General features: G+C 53.9%; 1 protein-coding gene across 7 annotated transcripts in view; it reads right to left on the reverse strand.

Moving 5' to 3' along the window:
* Positions 1-20,675, reverse strand: part of AMPD3 (adenosine monophosphate deaminase 3) — a 49,728-nt gene that overhangs the window by 8,958 nt on the left and 20,095 nt on the right. For all 7 annotated transcript variants that reach the window (XM_052652453.1, XM_052652454.1, XM_052652456.1 and 4 more), the window contains 8 exons: positions 16,519-16,723; positions 13,249-13,411; positions 10,642-10,861; positions 8,336-8,465; positions 4,309-4,503; positions 2,893-3,024; positions 2,201-2,364; positions 1,144-1,270 (listed from right to left, as the gene is read on the reverse strand). In XM_052652453.1, coding sequence (XP_052508413.1) covers positions 1,144-1,270; positions 2,201-2,364; positions 2,893-3,024; positions 4,309-4,503; positions 8,336-8,465; positions 10,642-10,861; positions 13,249-13,411; positions 16,519-16,723 — 1,336 coding nt within the window. The remainder of the gene's footprint in view (positions 1-1,143; positions 1,271-2,200; positions 2,365-2,892; positions 3,025-4,308; positions 4,504-8,335; positions 8,466-10,641; positions 10,862-13,248; positions 13,412-16,518; positions 16,724-20,675) is intronic.

The raw sequence follows: 20,675 nt of genomic DNA on the forward strand, positions 1-20,675 counted from the left end.
CCCACCACCTGTATACCCCTCACTTTCCTTAATGGGAGGCAGGATCCTATGGGATCGATGACTCTTGGGTCAGGACCCTGGGTATGAATTCCAGTCCTGCCCCTTTTAGCTCTGCGGTTTCAGTTTCCCGGTGTGTAAATTGGAGCTAGTAGCTTCACAGGACTGCTGTAAGGATTAAGTGAGATAATCCACAGTGTCTGAACACACAGCAACGCATAATCATGCTGGCTGCTACCTAGCAAATGATGTAAAATGGGGCAGTCATGAGGGTGAGGTGAGATCGCCTCATGGCGTGGGTCACCGGGCCGGGGAAGCCATCGGTGTGAGCTGTTACTACTACTTCAAGCCCCCTTCACGTCTCTATTGCTGGAGCAGGCCCCCAACTCTCACCTTGGCCCCCTGCCCCCACCTCCAGCTACCTTCTGTTCCAGGGCTTTCCTCACTCAATAGCCTGCATGTTGATGGTCTAAGACATAAATTCAATGCTGGCCCTCCACCTGTTCAAACTTTCCAGCACCCCCCAATCCTTCCCCCTACAGATACACTCAGCCATCCCTCCACCCCTACCTCTTTACCCTGAGCCCTCTGGGATCTTCCCTGCCTCCCTCCCTGTCAGAAACCATCCACACCATAACCTCCTCCAGGCACTGAACTTGCCTCTCACCGTCTGCAGCCACCTTTGTTCTGGGGACCCAGAGGGTGGGACAAGCCCCTGCCCCGCTGATGCCCTTCCTACCCTTCTCCCCTCTCCCACAACTAACCAGAAAAATATATTTTGTGGGGCTTAACCAAACAAGGTATGAGGACCACTGGTGTCCAGGGGAAAGCAGTTGTTTGAAATGTCTACAGCTGGGGCAGGCCTGGTTGTTTCAGCCCCGCCTGGCCAGGAACTGACTCTTCCATCTTTCTGCCCTGTGGCTGCCTTCCCAGCACCCCACCCATGCCTGCAGGGCCACCCCAGAGGAGAAGGGAACGTCCCTTCTCTGCAAGAAGCCTGTTATTCTAGGAATTCAGCTTCTTAGGGTTGGACACTTCATGCCTGGGGCACACCAGTGATCTTAGAAGGTAAGCTGACCCAACTTGCTGGGAGCCTTCTCCTCCCTTCCCCACTGGGCACATCACCCGACCGCCACACATGCTTACATATTTGAGGAAGAGGTGAAGCTCTCGGTGATCTTGAGGGTTGATGGTGGCCTCGAAAAGGGGCAGGAAGATATTCTCCAGCATCTTCCCAAAGCTTGGCAGCAGCTTCTTTAACCTAAATATGTCACTGGGGGAAAGCGAGACTTGCCAATAAAGGTGGTCCCAATAGCCCCCTCGAGCTGTCAGAGACCAGCCCTGGTCCCTTCCTCAGGCAGTGCAAGTCCCCAGTTAAGCACCCAGGGCAGGGTCAGAGGTGGGGCTCCAACACAGATCCTTCCCCTCCTCGCCAAGTTCTGCAATACCAAGCATTGGTTGGCACACTCAGCACCTACCCATGCCCATCAGTGAGCTTTCTTCAGCTAGAGGCCTCACTGAGAGGGGGGGGCGCTGGGATTCAAGCTGATCCAGCTATCTGCCACTCAGCTCAGTTCCCCTAAACCACAAGTCCCAGCCATTCCAGGGGCCCTATATTGCCCAGACTGGAGAGGACAGGGGTAGTCTGAGCCATATCCAGGCAGTGGGCCAGCAATCTGCCCATCAGATTATGCAGACTCCCAGCCTCACCCAAAAAGGTAGTCCATCCTCAAATCACAGTGACAAGAAGATGGGCAGTTGTTCCCACCAGGGCTTCCCAGGTGGTGCAGTGGTAAAGAATCAGCCTGCCAATGCACGAGATACAAGGGACATGGGTTTGACCTGTGGGTCAGGAAGATCCCCTGGAGAAGTGCATGGCAACCCACTCCAGTATTCTTGCCTGGAAAATTCCATGGGCAGAAGAGCCTGGTGGGCTACAGTCAATGGGTCGCAAAAAGTCAGACATGACTGAGCAATTGAGCTTGTTCCACCAGGCCTTTGCAATGATATGTTCTTCAAAGAACAGTGTTGAAGCATCGCAAGGTATCTGTGCAGACCGCCCCTCTCTGTCGGGAGTCCCAGGGACCAGGCGTCGGCTGGCACTGGAACAGGCTCAGCAGATCCTGCAGGACAGGCTCAGCAGGTCCTGCAGGACAGGCTGGTGACCCAGAGGACATGGGGAGGCAGCAGCTGCCACACTTACTAGATCCGGGGCACCTGGATGACCCAGCGCATGTGGGGCGAGTAGACCTTGTTCTGGATGAACCAGCGGGCCAGGCCGGGCCACTCCTCGGGACTGCGGCCGTAGATGGATAGCCGTGGCTCTGAGTACTGGTACTTGCTCTCCTCCAGCTCCCGGGCCACCTCCTGGCACCAAAAAGCTCAGATCAGCCCAAGGATGAACCTGGGTTGACCCCAGCAGCAGACCCTGCAGCTCCCCCAGCCACCAGCTCCCCGGCTCGGAAGGCCTGATCTACACCTCTTGTTAGCACTCACTCCTCCTTCGTGGGGAAGAAAGCCCTGGGCTTGCACAGTCACACATACAACTAGAGGCCCAGCAGCAGAAGCGTCGCCAAACAGAGCGAACCTGTACCCAGTTCATGCTGCAAACACGCAGAGCAGCAAGCCTGGATGTGGAGGGCTGGCCTGGGATGGACATCCTCCCCTTTCTCTTGCCTGCAGTCAGCACAGTCCATACACAGCACTTCCTGCCCACCTGGAAGCCGGAGGCCAGGGCCACAGCACTGGGCACTGGGCACCTGCACCTCGCCTGAGCTGGATGGACAGGGATTCAGGAAGGGGAAGAGGACAGGAGAGCCTGCAGGCCCCCACTCCCTGAACGCAGATGCCGTCGGGAATCCGAGGAGGCCTTGCAGATGCCCAGGGCTCGCTCACCTTGACCATTCGAGCGAAGTACTCTCCTCCTAGGTAGTTTTCTGTTTTCAGATACAGGTCTCGCAGCTCGCTGGCCCCCACAGGGTTGTACTTGGAGTTGAACTTGTCAAAGCGGTGGAACGTCTGCCGGCCCTGGAGAAAGAGACGCCAGCCAGCTCACACGCTGTCCTGCAGCCACCAGACACACGCCTCCTCCAGCCATTACAATGTGGCCTCCGCGAACCGCACTGAAAGGCACCTTCTATGTCAGTTCGTACATGGAAGCTTGGAAAGTCCCAGGGCCGGGACCACACGTCAGCCCTGGCATCCTTCCCTGAGACCCTCCGTAGAGCAGGGTCAAGGTCCTCGTGCTTCTAGGAGCAGGGCTAGCTGAGCAAGCAGAGAATACTGAGCCACCAGTAATAACGTGTGTCCTATTACTGCTTAGACTGCATAAGGCCCTTTCTCTATCATTCAGTGTTTGGTTTAAGATTTTTTCACTGTGTTGAAATGTATACAACACAAAATGTGCCATCTTAACCATTTTTAAATGTACATTCACACTGCTGTGCAGCAATCATGACCATCTGTCCCCAGAACTCTTTTCATCATATAAAACTGAAACTACGTCCTCACAAAACAGTGACTCCCCACGACCCCCTCTCCCAGCCCACAGGAACCACCATTCTCCTTTCTGTCTCATGAGTTTGCCTGTTCTAGATGGCTCATACATGTGGAATCACACAGTACTTGTCCTTTTGTGTCTGACTTCTTTGATTTATAATGTTTTCAGCGTTCATCGTGGATGTGGCAGGTTATCAGTACTTTATCCCTTTTTAGGACTGAAGAATATTCCTGTGTGTGTGTGTACACATTTTGTTCATCCATTCAAGTGGTGATGGACACTCTTTGGCCACTGTGAGTTATGCTGTGATAAGCACTGATGTGCAAGTACCAGTTTTAGTCCCTGCTTACAATTCCTTGGGGTATATACCTAGGATCGGGATTGCTGGACTATACAGTAATTCTATATTTAACTTCCTGAGAAGTGGCCATACTGTTTTCTATAGCAGCTGCACCTCCATTTAGTATTTTAATTACACTGCAATGTCATTAAGGCATGTGGTAGTCACCATGTTACAAGCAAGGAAATAAAAGCTCAAGTGAATTACTCAAAGGCACTTAACTCTTACGTAGCAGAAATGGGAGTTAGAAGGGGAATGTCGCTGCCTTCAAGTCACACCCTCTTCTCCTCTGTCCCAAGGCTGCTTCCAGCCCTTACTCTCTGAGGACAAACTGCCTCTCACAGTTCCCATGGCTGGAAGAGAAAGAGATGCCTACACAGCCAGCCCCTCTCCAAGACCAATCGTGGCTGCTTTCCAGCAGGCTGAGTCCTCCACCAGGACTGCGTGAGGCCCTGGGGCCGAGCCCACTCACCGCATGGACATCCAGCGAGTCCACAGTGAGGTCGTATGGGTCCATGTGCAGGCTGTCGAACACCTGCCGCAGGGTAATCTTCCGGCCCCGCTTCTCGGCCACTGTCCTGTCGGGCTCTGTCTGGTACGTGTGCTTGATGAAGCGCAGCAGGTGCTTCTGGTTCATGCAGGCAGCTGCATGGATGTGAGTGTCCACCTGCGACACAGTGCCCCAGCACGTGAGCCAAGCCACCTCCCTCAGCATCAAGAACCAGGACCCCCAGGCCTCGGTGCTAAGTGCAGAGCCTCAGCACCTCCTCTGGTGCTGGGCCGCTCCACCCCATATCTCTTCTAGAACTGGTCTTCCCCCCTCTAACCTTGCTGCCCAATCCCCCTTCTTACAGCATCAGGAGACCTTTTCTAAGTACAGTTCAGATCTGGCCATTGTCCGTGTTAACACATCAGTGCTGCCCAACATTTCAAGATAACGCCCCAGTTCCTTAGCCTGGGATTCAAGGCTTACTTTCAGTCTTAAGTCTCACCTTTCCCTGCTCTCTGCTCCAGCCAGGACACCCCACTTACAGGTACCCGAGGAGCCATGCTCTTCCTCAGCCTGGATGTTTTCCTTCCTCCCGACCAATCTCACCCACCTGGAAGTCTACGACCTCCTCCACACAGAAGCCTATCCTGATCCCCCAAACACAACGAACGAGTTGTCCCCTTGTCCAGCCTGGAGCCCTGGCACAGACACTCCCATCACCGTATGTATCCTCCAGTCCTCTCTAATAAGTTTCTGTCTACTTCATCACTAGACTGGAAGCTCAGTCCTCAAGGACAGGGGCCGTGCATCTAAGTCTCCAGGGCCTACCCCAGAGCCTGGGATGATGTGAAATCAATGGATGGATGAACGGACCAGCAAACAGGTGTGGGAGGTTCCGACCATTTCAGTGATATCCACCTCCTCCTCATAGAACCCCGAGGGCTCACGTAATGCCCCGCAAAATCCCACACTTGCCACTGACCTCTCTTAGAACCCCCAGAGCATTCCCCTCAGCCACCAGCCCTAAAGAAACAGAGCCCTGGCTAAGCTGAGGGATGGCCTGAAGTCACGGTGGGCATCCTGACCCTCTTCCATAAAGCCCAGGGGCCTGCGGGAGGTCCCGGGGAAGGTGGCAGTGACCTCACAGGCCAGGGTGCTGCCACCCACTAGCCCACACTCTGCAGTCCCTGCTGCGGCCAGCTGGGCAGCCTGCCAGGGCTGGGGTGAGGAGGCGGCTGACTTCAGGCCAAGGAATGCTGTCCACAGCTGGCCAGGCATCTCCGAGTCATGTCAAACCCGACATCCAATCCACTGAACCTCTGTGAGCTTTCCACCAGCCAGCCCCTGTCACCAGCCACATCACTCACTCCTCAAGGCCTTCCTGCCTTTCATCCTGCCACTCCTACCAGAAAGACACACCACTGGGCCTCAGAGAAAGGAAGCACCAAAAGTTAAAACATCACCCAAAGCTCAGGCCCCTCAGGGACAGGCCAGGCTCATGGGGGAGGCATAAGCGAAGGTCAGCCGGCCTCAGCTCAGCCGTCCGGACACAGCTGGGCTCTACCACCTCAGCATGACTTAGCACATTCTGGGCTTTCTTGCTGTCCTCTGGCATCCCAGTGACACACCACAGGGGGTGCAGCCTGCTTACCCCCGTGAGTCACAAGGTAAGGATGGAAAACAGCTGCACAATCCAGGATGCACTGGATCCGAACTTCAGAATTACCAGGGCGATTATTTTAGGAACAAGTAAGACAGCCTGTAATCAGAGGTCAGCACTTTCAATTCACTGGAAGATCCAAAAGCATTCCTTGCTTTCACCTAAACAAACAGTGATTTCCAAATGGGCTGGCCAGTACCTGGCCTCTAGGCCAACACTATTTCCACATCCATAGTGAAAGTCGCTCAGTTGTGTCCGACTCTTTGCGACTCCAGGGACTGTAGCCCGCTAGGCTCCTCTGTCATGGAATTCTCCAGGCCAGAATACTGGAGTGGGTAGCTGTTCCCTTCTCCAAGGGATCTTCCCAACCCTGGGATCAAACCCAGGTCTACTGCACTACAGGCATCCGCATCTTTACCAGCTGAGCCGCCAGAGAAGCTCAAGAATCCTGGAGTGGGACGCTTACCCCTTCTTCAGGGGATCTTCCTGACCCAGGAATCGAACTGGGCTCTGCCACATCCATGGCAGACATCAATAATCAACTACAGCACCCTTCACCGAGCTTTGGGAATAGCCTCAGGTAGGCACTCCCCACTGGTCAAGTTTGGCACAGAAGATGAAACAGACATCAATAATCAACTACGGCACCCTTCACCGAGCTTTGGGAATAGCCTCAGGTAGGCACTCCCCACTGGTCAAGTTTGGCACAGAAGATGAAACCTGTTTGCTCTCCCTGATATGAAACTTAAACCAAAGTGGGTAAGGCCTAACCCTACCCCATTCCCAAGCAACACACACACTCAGCCCCTTGTTCTCAGCTCTGAGCTGAAAACAATCATCTCAGTTACACACACCTGCTGGTTGGGGCTCACGGGGCCGGGACCCATGATCTGCTGTGATGCTGCAGGTAATTTCACAATCCCACCCACACTCCCACACTGACCCATGGCCCCACACAGCTCCTGCCTCAGAGCAGGGCCACCGCGACACTGACGGCCACTTGGAAGTGTGGAGGCCACCTCCCAGCCCACCCTGGACTTCAGAATCAGCTCTCCTCCCCTCGCAGAGAATTCCAGGGCAGGAGCAGTCAGCACCCAGGAGACAGGGAGGGGCAGGCACAGCCTGGCCTGGAGCAGACCCTGGCCTGTGTTTATGGACAGCTGTGGAGCCAGAGTGCAGCCCAGCACAGCACTCAAAGCATCTCCATTCAGAAGGGACACGAACCCCCAGACTGACCGAGAGCTCGAGGTTCAGCTCTGGTATGTAACCACAGCCCCCACCCTGCCCCCAGGACTTCGCCCACAGAGTGGCCAGAGAGCAGCTGGCCAGCCCATCAGCACCCACAGGGGCCCCACTTCAGAAGCAAACAGTGTCGGCGCTGGGGCAGCCAGCAAGGACACTGCTGCAGGAGGCCGGCCGGCCCTGAGCACACGCATGTGCCGAGGGCAGGGCTGCCCAGAGCTGGGCGAGGAGTTTCCCTGGACACCCATCTAGGGTGTAGGGTTCATGTAGGCAGGATAGACAGGAGCTGGCCTACTGACTGAGGCACCCATCTGTCTGAGCGCCTGAGGATCACGAAGAAGAAACAGGTAAACATGCCACGCCGGGGGTGTCCAACACACGCCCTTTCACCTCTGCCTGGAAATCCCCAAGACTCTTATGTGAGCCATAGAGCTCAGGAGCTGAGCATAACTCACTCTAAGTCAGCTCAGTTCTGACCTCTTCCTGAAAGACACCTCTATCACATCCCTATCAAACTAATAGTAACCAGCTGGGAACTGCTTGCGGACAGAAAGTGACCCTTACACAGCATCAAATGCCCCTCACTTGACATTGATCCCATGCTTAATATATATTGGTTACATGGAATAAAATGGAAAAGCAGGAGGCGGTGACCATTTAACCTACAGGCTTGTCCCGACTGCAGCCCCTGAGCCCAGGTGTAGGCTGCTCATCTACTCTAGGGGAGGGCAGAGAGAGGAGCTCGTCGGATACTCTTCCTTAAACACACCCAGGCCAGAAGGAAGCAAAACCACACACTCCCAAGTCCAGAGAGGTCTTAACATCGATGACTGGTTTACAATCCATGATAACTTTGAGGCCACCACTATGTCTCAACTCTTATAACCAGCTTATAGGCCCTGCTCTATTTTTCAAGGAAGATGGTACATTCTAACAGATATACAACAAAGTCATAACAGGTACCATCTGAGGCGTGCCCGCACACACAGAAAACTGGCCAGTTCTCCTTTTGTTCATAGGAGGGCCACACTGGGGACCAGCCCCCGACTGGCTCGGGCTGGAATGAGGCCCGGGGCGGGAGCTCTGAACGCTGGCCCGCTAACGCACCTTTCTCACATTATAGAAGTCTCGGTGGGGGTTACTCTTCAACTCTTTGAACTCAGACATTTCATTTAACATCTCATGAAGGCTGAACTTGGATTCCAGAAAGTTCAGTCGCCGGTGACAATACGTCTTCCTGCAGGTCGGGAAGGAGAAGAAACCACAGTTGAGGAGAATTCGCGTCAGTTCTCCAGGCTGGAGACCTCCAGTGTCTGTGGGGACCCAGGCCTGGGTGGAAGGTCAGGATGGAGCAGGGAGGGATGAGAAGGGGCCAGCTATCCACAGACCCAGCTGAACTGTGTAACCACAGCCACGTGCTCTATGAAATGCGTGGAGAATCCATAGCAGGCAGTAGAGAGCTGACCTCATACAGATTCCTTCTGTATGAGCTTTATAGGTTTAGGCAATTAATCTCAAGCTGCTGTCTCTCATGAACAAATACAGAGATGGTACTGCCCAAGACTGAAGTGAGGGCCAAACTGGCTTAGGGTGTGAAGGGTCCAACTCAGCTTCGTGGATACTCAGAGAAAGTCTCCCTCTTCCAGCCCTTCCATCTTTCCACCCTCCCATCTATCCTCTGCCACCTTTCATTCCTTAAAAGGAGTTTCACCTCTGTCCAAAAGGTCAGTAATACAGTCAAATCCTAAGGCATGACCTTCCCACCTTGGCGGTGACCGAATGACACCCAGAAGATTTCTCAACCCTGAGGCTTCAGGACGAGGGCTGGATGTTCTGCATCACAGGCAGATGAGGGATATAGGGGTGTTGCTACCAGGACAGAAGTCCATGAAAGAACTGATGTCCCCACCAGCTTGCAAAGGCCACGGTGGGGTGGGAGCACCCACTGTTCTCAGCCAACAGCCAGCCCACACCCAGCCCAGGGGCCTGGCCACGCGCCTGTGCCACAGCTACACAGAACATGCAACCACAAGTCGGGCCACCCTGCTTCCCTGTGGCCCCAGATGCACACCACTCCCTTGGCACCCGGGCACCGAGACCCTTGTAAAGAGTGGCCACCAAGCCTGGACCAGCACCACCATGTGTGTGCCAGGACGAGCCCACAGCCAAGCACAGCAGGGTCTGGGTCAGATGAGATTCCCAAGGGCATCTCTCCCAGTCCCTCTCCCAGCAAGACTCGGCCTGACAGTCTCCCGGACAGAAAAGCTGCTGCTCACACACCTCCCAGAACAGCCCTGTCCCCAAGGCTTCCCCTCAGACCTTCTGTTCACATTGGCTGAGGTAAGCTCCCAGGGATCCCACTCTCCCCTCCCAGCTCTTCCCTCTGCCCTCGGATCACCAAGGACCTCGACCCACTCTGTCCATCCCCTCGGGGCCCACTCTCCTCCCTTGGAAACTGGAGTCACCCAACTCCCAGCAAAACCCAAATGGCAGGGCAAGAGAGAAGTCCCTCAGTTGTGACCAGCTTCCTCTGCTCCCCCAAGCTGGGCACTGAAGCACAACCTCCACTGCTGCTGCTTCTGCTGCTGCTGCTAAGTCGCTTCAGTCGTGTCCGACTCTGTGCGACCCCAGAGACGGCAGCCCACCAGGCTCCCCTGTCTCTGGGATTCTCCAGGCAAGAACACTGGAGTGGGTTGCCATTTCCTTCTCCAATGCATGAAAGTGAAAAGTGAAAGTGAAGTCGCTCAGTCGTGTCCGACTCTTAGCGACCCCATGGACTGCAGCCCACCAGGCTCCTCTGTCCATGGGATTCTCCAGGCAAGAGTACTAGAGTGGGGTGCCATCGCCTTTTCCAAACCTCCACTGCTGATTCCCCTAAATTCTCACCAAGGAGCGAGGGCCCAAACTCAGGAAGACAGCTCCCTGCCAGGGTAGCTCCAGCTAACCCTACGAGCATCCTGGGAGTTGTGGCTCAGAGTTCCCAGGCTCCTTGCACTCCCCGCTCCAGAAACATGGAAAAATCAACACCGGAAGCAACAGTCTTCATGGCTCCCCCACCATCTACCCTAAAGCCCTGGGCTGGAAACTGCATCGCTGCTGTCCGGCCTGGGGTGAGGGGTGACCGTCATTTTAAGGTGCACAGGTGGCCACGGGCAAGCAGGAGCTCCACACCCGTGCATGCGGAAGGGACAGGCAGTAGCGACTCGAAGAATACGCCAGTCTGGGAAGAAAACTTGTCGCAGAAGCCCACAAAGCACTAGGAAAAGAGAGAAACCCACAAAGCCCTCTCTTTCTGGGGTGGTTTACCTGAGGGAAAGCCCAGAGCAGAAGGCCTGCCCTGGTCCCTTCCACAGAGCAGCGCTCCTGCAGAGAGAGGTGGACTCACTTGGTCATGGAGGGGGAAGGGGACTTACGTGGGGCCGTCCGTGATGAGAGCCAGGATGTGGCTCATGTCCACCGTGTAGGTCTCCAGGTCAGGGTAGGGTAGGCTGTGGGGCTCCTGCCGCTCCAGCATCTTCTTGCTGTCATACACATAGAGGATGCCTCCCTGCATGCGGACCAGGTAGCCCAGGTTGGGGGGAGCATTCTCCAGGCAATAAGGGTCTTCTTCGGGCAGAGGGGGAGGATGAAAGTCTGAAAGACAGGACTGAGTGATAGCAAAATGCCCTTGACCTCAGGAGCTCACGGGGCTCCAAAATCACATTCTCCATGGGGCCTGTCCTGGTTGTCTGACCTAAAACCTAAGCACCCCCACCTGCCCCGGCATCTCACCTCCCCCTCCCTGCTTTATTTTGAACCCTTAGCACTTGCTGCTATGTAAGACAGCTTCTCATCTTTATCTTGGGTGGTAAATGTTCATCTTGCTCACTGCTATATCCCATTTCCTAGAACCATCCCTGGCCCATGGCTGGCACTGCATTTTTTTTTTAACTTAACTGAAATGAGCTTCAGTCTTCTGGGTAGTTCCGGGACATGAAGCTTATTAACATGGGCAGCTGCATCTTCTCCTAACAAGAGAATAGACAGGATCTGGGACTGCCCAGCGGGAATATAATTGTTCCTGTCCTTCCACATCTTCCTGAGCTCAGCGCGGCCAAGGGGCAAGATGGAGAAGCCAGCCCTCCCCATAAGCACAGAATAGGAAGCCTGTGCCCCCAGAGACAGAGCTGTCCGTCCCCGACACGGTGGGCTGTCAGCCCACAGGAGCCAGAAAACACCTCTTGGCTATTTCCCAGCTATGACTCTGAGCAAACTGGGACTTTACCTCCCGACTCTGTCTGCTCAGCTGAGGATGAGGCCCTGCCTTAACGGGCTGCTGTGAGGGCTGCAGCAGCAGGTAGAGGAAGATGCTGTGTAAATATATCACAGGGTGTTATTCTCACCACTCTTGTAGTAGGTTTCCTGGCTCTCAATAAGCTCTGTTCTGGCCAAGGAACAGGTTATGCTAAGTAGCAGCAGAACTAGGGGCTTCAGCTCTGCACATCAGCCAACCCTGCATAGGGTCTGGGCTGTCCACTGCCAGCACAGGCAGGAGGAAATCCTGGAATCAGCAGTGGAAGGAAGGAAGGAAGGCGGAGTGGCTGGCTGAGTGTCTCCCATCAGAGCTCGAAACAGACTGTCCCTGGAGCAGACATGAGCCATCCCAGGGGCTAAGGCAGCACAGAGAGGGGAAGAGATGCCACACACACCCCCATCAGGCATGGCCACAGGCCAGCACGTGAGTCCCAAACGCGGGGCAGTGCCCATGAGAAGCAGGCAGTCCAAAAGCCTGGGTCAACCACAGCCTGCACTTCACCACACTCACACCCAGGCCCCCAGGACTCTGTTCTGTATAAAGTACACCTTCGACAGTCATTTCTGCCTGCCAACAGTGGAGCAGGTGGGATCAACCCTTAGACAGGGAACTTGGCCCAGGAGGGCTGAGACCCAGAGCCCCAGGTGGTAACGGATGCCCAAAGTCCAGGTTCAGAGCTTCAAGGAAGCCGGAGAGGAGACGTCTTGGCACCAACTCCACCCGGGGTCCTGAGTGCTGGCACAGACCACCAGGCCCTCATCTGATTCCCCCACCAGCTTTCACGATCGAGGTCTCCTGTTGTCTTCATTCACGGTGCTTAACTTACAGGCCCTACTGCTCCTGGATCCTTCACAGAAAGCATCCTGCGTTCTCCGATCCCCTGTTCCCTGAACTCCACAGCATCAACATAACTACTGTACCAGTCACTCACTAGATCCAGGGGCTTCCCAAGTGGCTCTAGTGATAGAGAACTCGGCTGCCAATGCAGAAGACATGCGAGGTGCAGATTTGATCTCTGAATCAGGAAGATCCCCTGGAGGAGAGCATGCAGCCCACTCCAGCATTCTTGCCTGGAGAACCCCATGTACAGGGGAGCCTGGCAGGCTACAGCTCTTAGGGTCGCAGAGTCAGACACAACTGAGCATGCCCTAGATCCAGAACTGCACCAACTACTTCACGTGCATTCTCTCGTTTCGTCCTCACAACAGGCCCACAGGAGAGATATTATTAGTATTCCCATTTTACAGATTGAAAAACTGAGGTTTGGAGAAATGCCTTCCTTTCCCAAGAAAGTGGTCTTTAGGTTTTTAGAAAGTGGAGCTTAGATCCGAATGTGAGTATGCTGGACTCCAGAGCCAACTTCCCTGCCCTGAGAATACACCCTCTCACCTACCCCCAATCCATGCACCTCACCATTAATTTGGTATTTACTGTTTGACTGTGTTTAAATATCCAGGCTGAGACTGCCCATCTCCCAAGATCAGAGACTGCCTTTCAGCCCCTCCGCTCCCCCCAGCTTGTACAGCTCAGCTCAAAGCAAGGCACCTGGTGCACATGGAATCAACCCTTGGGGAAACTAGCAAAAAAATCAGTGTAGGAGAAGCCAATACCAGGGCTCTGCCCTTAACACACCATCTGAGGGAAACACATCCAACCAGTAAGACATCCTGACCGACTCTCGGGCCGCGCCCCGCCCGGAAGCCCACCTGCCACCACAGCACCGTACCTGGGAGGCCCTCTTCCAGAGGAGTGGCGTCCAGCCGCCGATGACCCAGGTACTGGGCCGTGGTGCGCGGGAAGCGGTGATAGGCAAGGCGGGCATACTTCTCCCGGATCATCAGGGCTTTGGCCAGGCTCTTGGCAGCCTGCTCATAGTCCTCCACGGTGATCTGCAGGAAAAAGTTCAGAGAGCAGGCCTGAGGCCGCTGACCTAGTGAGACCTGCCGCAAGGTGGGCCCAGGACAGACAGCGGGGAACTTGGGTCTGAGGAGCATCCCCACCATGGTGGGCACAGAGGCTCCCTCTGCCTGACAGTTTGTACACACACCGTCATGTATGTTGCACGCCTGATTTCCTTTCGCAAGCCTCAGATTGAGGGGTGTGCTCTGCAGACATGCAGCCAGCCCCAGTAACAATCTCAGCCACTGAGTCTCTAATGAGCTTCCGCGGAAGATGACACTTCACACGTGCTGTCACACGTGAATGCTGAGGGATTAAGTGCATTCTGGTGACTCCACTGGGAGGGGCTGCTTGCCTCTGGGCTCCTCCAGACTCTGCCCTATGTCCCTCTTCCCTTTGCTGATTTTGCTCAGCATCCTTTTACTGCAGTAAATCCTAGTCATGAGTGCAGCTATGCACTGAGTCCTAGGAGTCCTCCTGGCAAATCACGGAACCCCCTAACCATAGGAGGAGATTTGGGGCTGTTGGGAGGGAGGCAGGTACTCCAATGTGCACACCCCAGGCCAGCACTCAGCACATCAAACCACAGGCCAGCTGCTGCGGCACCCGGCACACGAAGAGGCCCAGCCTGGACCATGTCCCTGATGGAGTGAGCATCATCATGACCAGCTAAGGAAATACATGGGTCCTTCCGAGTGCTCCGTCTGCTGCTTTGCCAACCCCAGCCACCCCAATCCACCCAAGCAACAGACGCTTACTTTCCACAAGTTTCATTTTGGTCCTCACGGCCACTCATCTCACAACTGGGGAGACAGAGACCCAGAGAGGACAGATCACAGAAAGTCATACGGTCACACTTCAGACCCTGAACGGATTGACTCCTGAACCCCAAGGATGCTCTGCTTTCCCAGAGCGGCCTCGTACTCAGAGGCAAATGAGATAAACACCCACCTCCCAGTGGACTTGTTCATCTCTGTCTGTTGGGAAGGATGTGTGTGGCAGAAACCTGAACGTGCTGGGGGAGATAAGCAGCTAAACAGTCAGTCATTCATAAGAGGGGATAAGAGATGCGGAAAAGGGTGGTACAAGATGGAGCACAGAGGGAGGAAGGCTGGGGCCCCCTCTGCTTCAGTTAAAAATAAAAATCATTTTTAGTTTTGAAATGTTGTAAACATACAGACAAGCACTGAAGATGACAGACGCCTGTGCACCTACCTTCCAGAGCTGACAACTTTAACATTTTTTATCACTGTTTCGGATGTCTTATATGTTTACATAAATAGATCATCTCAGATGGCAGCTAAAACTCTACCCCCACCCCCCTCAGAGGAAGGTATATATCTTTCCCATGCATGTGTTTCTACTTTTACTTTTGTTTCCCCCTTGCTTTTTATTAAGGAAGTAGCTTCTCCTTTCCTGACACCAGATGTCCCCATGAGGGGGTGTTAACTCCATTTTACACCTTCTGATGGCTTCTGAGAGCACAGGTGAGCAGACAACACCAGAGACAAATATGTTCCTGCCCACGACAAAGCCAAACACTTCATCTGCAGGACCGACAGACTCAGCATGGCACAGGGCTCGGGCCAGGCCTGGAGGTATCAGAGACGAGTTCAGCATCCCAACAGACCAGCCAGCTTGTTACCACTGCACACCTCAGGCCTGGCAGCAGACCCATGGGGGGCCAAGGCGACCTGCAAGGTCAGCCTGCCACTTACGAACTGGTGGCTCTCTGGGGACCAGTCGCCCAGTTCAGAGGCTCCGTGCCCTACAATGTACCAACAAGGAGACTGATGGAAAAGAGCCGGTTAACACATCAGCCAATGTCCTCCCTTCAACTGGCTCTCAGCCCCCTCTGCTCTCCCTTTTGGCCACTCTGCCCACATGCAGGAAGTTGGGTGGGCACCATGGATTCCTGGTCAGGATGCTATATCTCCAAACAAGGCCTGTGCTATTTGCAATCCAGCCAAAATCCCCATCCATAGAAAGGAACTTAAAGTATGGTTCATCCACACAGTGGAATATTATGCACCTGTTTGTTTGTTTTTTTAAAGGAAGTTCTTGATATAATGATATAGCGTTATCTTCAAGATATACTGTTGAGGGAAAACCTAGGCTCAGTATAATGTATGGTAACCACCATTTGTGTAAAAACAAATAAATCAACTACATGAGCATAGAAAATAAATCAACTACATGAGCACGGTAGGTACACAGTTTACTGTGTGAGAATAAATAAGAAACCAAAACCAAGAACTGCCTCAGGGGAGGCGAATCGGGTAGCTAGCTAGAGGACTGATATAACTTGGGGGCCTTTTAAGTTATAAGCCATATGTGGAGATCTCCTATTATTTTGTTAAAATAGAAGAAAATTTGTAAGAGTAATAAGTCACTCTGTCTTCTCACATACACTGTATATCCTAAAAGTACTGTTAAAAAGAAGAAAGAATAACAAGCCAACTGAGGCATGAGTAGTAGGTTGAGGGCCAGGAAGGCAGAACCAAACCTGGTGCTAAGTGATATTTCTCTTCAAGAAGCAATAAAAATTCAGCATCCAACCAGGTGAAATTTGCACATTTTCAGTGGCTGAGTTAACTGACTTGGTGCAAACTAAGCTTGATCACATTCTTGTCAAGATTCTCTCTTTCCGGTTCGCGGGTCTGGTCTGTATTTAAGAACATGAGTTCAAGCACAGAGGAAGAGCTGAATCAGCAATAACTGATGGCACGCAAACCAATCAACACCAGGACTTGAAACCATTCAACATCTGAGAACTCTGAAGGGCCCAAACTGGAACCATCTCCAATGGGCTACAGGGAGAGCAGGTTTCTGGGCCCAGAGCCCATATGGAAACTACAGGCCACTTGATGTGCCAGCCTGCAGCCCCAGGCCGTCCCCACAAGGACAGCAGTACCCTAGGCACACACCCACACCCGCCACCTTGCCTGGAACCCTCCTTCTCTCCAGACGTCTGCCCGCCACCTCCCAGACACTCACAGACCAAGCCAGGCTTTGGGGTCTGGGCGTGACCCCAGGGACCCCAGCTTTTGCACAAGGCACGCTATGCAACACTCACACAGCCTCCAGAGAGCCTTACCCCAGCACAGTAGTCTCCACTGATGGTGACCCGCTGGAACTCGGGCACGGCATAGGGTGCGGGCACAGGCAGGGGAGTGGCTCCGGGGAGCACGGGGGTTGCAGGAGATATGGCTGGACTGGCTGTCGGGGGACCCTTCCAATCTTGCTGTGTCGGCATTTGCAGAGACAGGGACTGGGATCGAATCATCTTAAAACTTTTCTTTCTAAAAGTCAAGGACAAGCAAAAGTGAGAGACAACAGCAGCTAATCGGGGAGAGTGGTGAAGACACTCTGTTACAGACATGGCAGGAGAATTTGGCTCTGATTAATCAGCGGTGCTGGCCCTACAGTTAAGAAGTTTCTAATTATTCATGCCTCCCTCTCACACGTGTCACTCCACATGCAATATCCCAGACACCCCTCTCTGCAGCCACTAAGAACTGCTTGGGCTGAGTTTGCATGGCACGTGGAGCAAGTAAATAGGCAAATGTCTCAGGAGACAGAGAGCAGACCATGCAGCAGGGGTCTAACACCAAGGGCAGAAGAGGTGAGGACGATGTCAAACTGGCCAGCATGCCATCTTCAGATAAGCCAAACTCTGAGTTCCAGCCTGTGAAGGGTCTCAATTACAGCGCATTTCACAACGTTGATAATTTGGGGCACTGGAGCCAGAGACTGACAGTCAGCCGGTCCACCTCCTGTTTTCACAAAGGAAGAGTCAGGGGTCCAGAAATGTGAAAGGACTTCTACGAAGTCCTAGCCAGGCAGCTAGCACTCAGCTTCCCACCTCCCTGGCACCCCAGCTCCCCTGCTGCTCCTTCCTCCAGCCTGGCAGTACCGGCCACCTGCTGCTGGCTCAGGCACAGATCTGTAGCTCTGTAATGGAAAAGCGACTGATCAGCATCAATTTCACCTGCCACCTTGACCCCAAAAGATGATTTCGCAAACTCGTGAGCTCATGCTTATTTGCAAGGCTGTTTTGTGAATACTCACCTTCCTCATTAACTAATCAGTCATGTTTCAAACGACACCACCATAAGCTCTAGGATCCCTGGGCAGGGAGCTCAGCAGCAGGGTGGTGACGCCATCAGCACTCCCCTCTCCCGTGTCTCTTTCTGTCTCCGAGGAAACCCACCACCGCTGCCCAGTGATGTCCGATGCCAGCAACCAGCTGACTGCTTGCCCTCCTGTGCCATGGGGCCCAGCAGTGTCCTGGGTACTGTCCCAGCACAACCAGAGCCTACAGCCACCAGCGAAGGACTCAGTGACAACCGTGACCCTCCAGAGCCCCTAGCACCTGCCCCCTTCTCCAGGCACCAGTGACATGTACAGGGTGTGAAGAAATCGGTAAACAGACCTTATGACTGACCCGGAAGCAGCTGTCTTCCTCCTGGCCCTTGGCCAGACCTCTTCCCACAGCTGATTTTTCAGGAAAACAGTTTCCTGCTCTGTCACCCACTGCTTGCCACAGCTCTCGGTTCTTATCTGCCCATATGTGTTATCACCTCCTCAGGGACCTGTTTACACTTGGAAAGTGGAGGTGGTCCTTTTTCAGAAGTCTGTCTTTGCCCTGCCCCTGCCCCTGCATAACAGATGTACTGGGTTGTTCAGGAAACCCAGGCTGAACTCCAGGAATATCTAGTCAGGCTTTTCTGAGCCCGCCATCCATCCATCACATGGAGCTGAGTCAAACATCCCATTCCAAGGAAGATGCCAACTCATGCCTGTCAATCATTCCTTAGAGACAGACTCACCGGAAGTGATGAGGTTCCCACTTTAGCATCTTTCAGATGTTCACACCTAGAGGAGCCATTACTTCGGGCTCCCTCTCATGTTCTGACAGGTTCAGCCAGACCCTGTAAGACTGGCTTCCATGTCCCTCATGTCTACCAGGCCACTGTTTTAATCCCTCTGCCGACTTGACCCCACAAGCCTCAGCCTATGTTGCCTGAGGACCAGTCCTGCTAAGGAGAAGCAAGGTGATATCTAAGATGACAAACAGGTAAGAAAATTAAGAAAAAAAACACCAACCATGATCAGAAAGTTGGAAGGCTGCTTAAGGAAAGAGGCCACCAGGCTTATCCGAGAAATGACCATATTCCTCTGCCCCCATGAATAAGCCACCAGCTTGGCTCCCCTCCTCTCCTCAATTCTCCTTCTTGAAGACATCCACGACGACTCTAGTCTTGACCACCAGGTGAGCCCCAGAATTATCACAGGTGAACACAGACTTTGTAGGGATAAGGTATAGGTTTAACAACAGATTGGGCCCAGACACCCTAGGCAAGTGCTTGGAATAAGCAGAGCTAACCATTAGGCTCGTCTCTAAGAAAACTGGAAAAACAAAACAGAGCGCAAGGAGAGGGCCCTGCATTCATCTTCTACGGCTGCACGATAAACACGAGCCCGGTGACCGCAAGCAACCCCCACTTGCTGGCCCACAGATCATTACGCGAAACGTCCAGGTGGGCGCGGCTGGGCTCTATGCATGCCCAGGGTGTCAAAAGGCCAAAACCTGGAGGTTGGCCACACTAGCCTCTGAACTGGAGACCCTGGGAAAGAGTCCGCTTTCACGCAGGCAGTTGGAGAATTCATCTGCACGTGGCCGTACACTGAGGCCCTGGCTCCTCACTGGCTATGGGACAGGGCTTACCCTCTGATTCTTGCACACAGTGCCCTCCATCTTCTAAGCCTGGCACAGTGCCTGGCTCTGGCACTTGGAATTTCTGACCTCCCCCTCCGTGACCCCCTGAGAAAACTCCCTGCACTAAGTGCTGCTGTGACCAGGTCAGGCCCACTCACCTCCCTACCTTCAGGTCCACTGAGCCACACAGCACAACATAATCACAGGAGCGATGCCTCATCACATTCAGAGGGTCTGGAGATTAGGGAAGGACATCTCTGGGCGTTCTAGAAACTCTGTCTACCACAGGTCCACATCTCGTTCTCATTCTGTGCAGCTGAGGCTCAGCCACAAAGGTGGAGAGCGGCCGCTGAGTGACTGAGAGAGAGTGTGTGTGCGTGTGTGTGTTTGTGTGTGTGTCCCAGCCCTCTCATGGCTGTCTGAAGCCCCACCTGCGTCACAACAATGAAGTTACCAACTGCTTTTTCTGAATTATAGAACCATGCAGTATCCTGGCAGGAAAGGATTTTAAAGCTACACACCCCAATCCTCTAAGGGAGCCATTGTCTGAATACAACCAGTGATGGACAGCTCACTACATTTCTGAATAAGACATCAGCAGTCAACCATTTATTCAAAAACCATTTCCCAAGGACCTACTCGGAGCCATGCCAGTGCCAAGCATGCAAATACAAGGTGAGCAAAACACGACCTGTTGCCACTGTTAGAAAGCACTCCTTGTCATGGGCCAAGATCTGTCTATCCGCAGTTCCACCTGCTGCCCCTCGTGTGAGCCCTTGGGACACAGAGTAAGCTGGCTGGCTCTGCCAAAGCTGACCCACCCTCTCCCTTCCCCACTCGCAGGTCCACCTGGCAGAAACGCACAGCTGCCCAAGAACTGGCAGGGAGCAGGGCTAAGAGGACACCAGCTCCAGGCCAAGCCCATGGGCCCAGCGGGCCCGGAGCAGCTTTGTCCTCCCTCCTGGCCGCAGGGACCTTCCTGTCCCACCAGACCCTCGGCTCAGGACATGACCTGGGCGCCTGGGCTGTTGGCAGGCGTCTCTCAGCACCCGTCTGCTGCCCACTGCATCTATGTCCCTTGCCTGCCCCGGCCACTCTCTGGGCTCCCGGCCTCACCCTGCCCTTCCCTGCCCCTAGGCACTCCAGTTAAGAGCCCCAGAGCCTCCACGCTCTCCCAGAGAAGAGTCAGCATCTTCTCAGGGGCCTGCAGCTACTGCCCTGTGAGGTCTGGCCAGGGCAACCTTTCACCAAAGGCTCTGAACGACATACAGCGGGTCAGGAGGCACAGTGGATTTCACTTTACTCAACAACAATGTGCTGGGTCCTGGGGCTAGACAGGTAGACAAAATACTCCTCTGACTCCAGAGGCTGACCTCGATGTCCAGACATTTCAGTAGATTACCATCACACGACGTGGGGAGTGTGATGAGACGACCTGATCCCAGAGGAGGCTCTAACCCAGACTGAGGCTGGGAGCCAGAGAGCAGGAGGGTCAGAGAAGGCTCCCTGCCTCATCCCCAGAGGGCAAGGGG

This window comes from Budorcas taxicolor, chromosome 15 (assembly GCF_023091745.1).
Source record: "Budorcas taxicolor isolate Tak-1 chromosome 15, Takin1.1, whole genome shotgun sequence".
NCBI lineage: Eukaryota > Metazoa > Chordata > Mammalia > Artiodactyla > Bovidae > Budorcas > Budorcas taxicolor.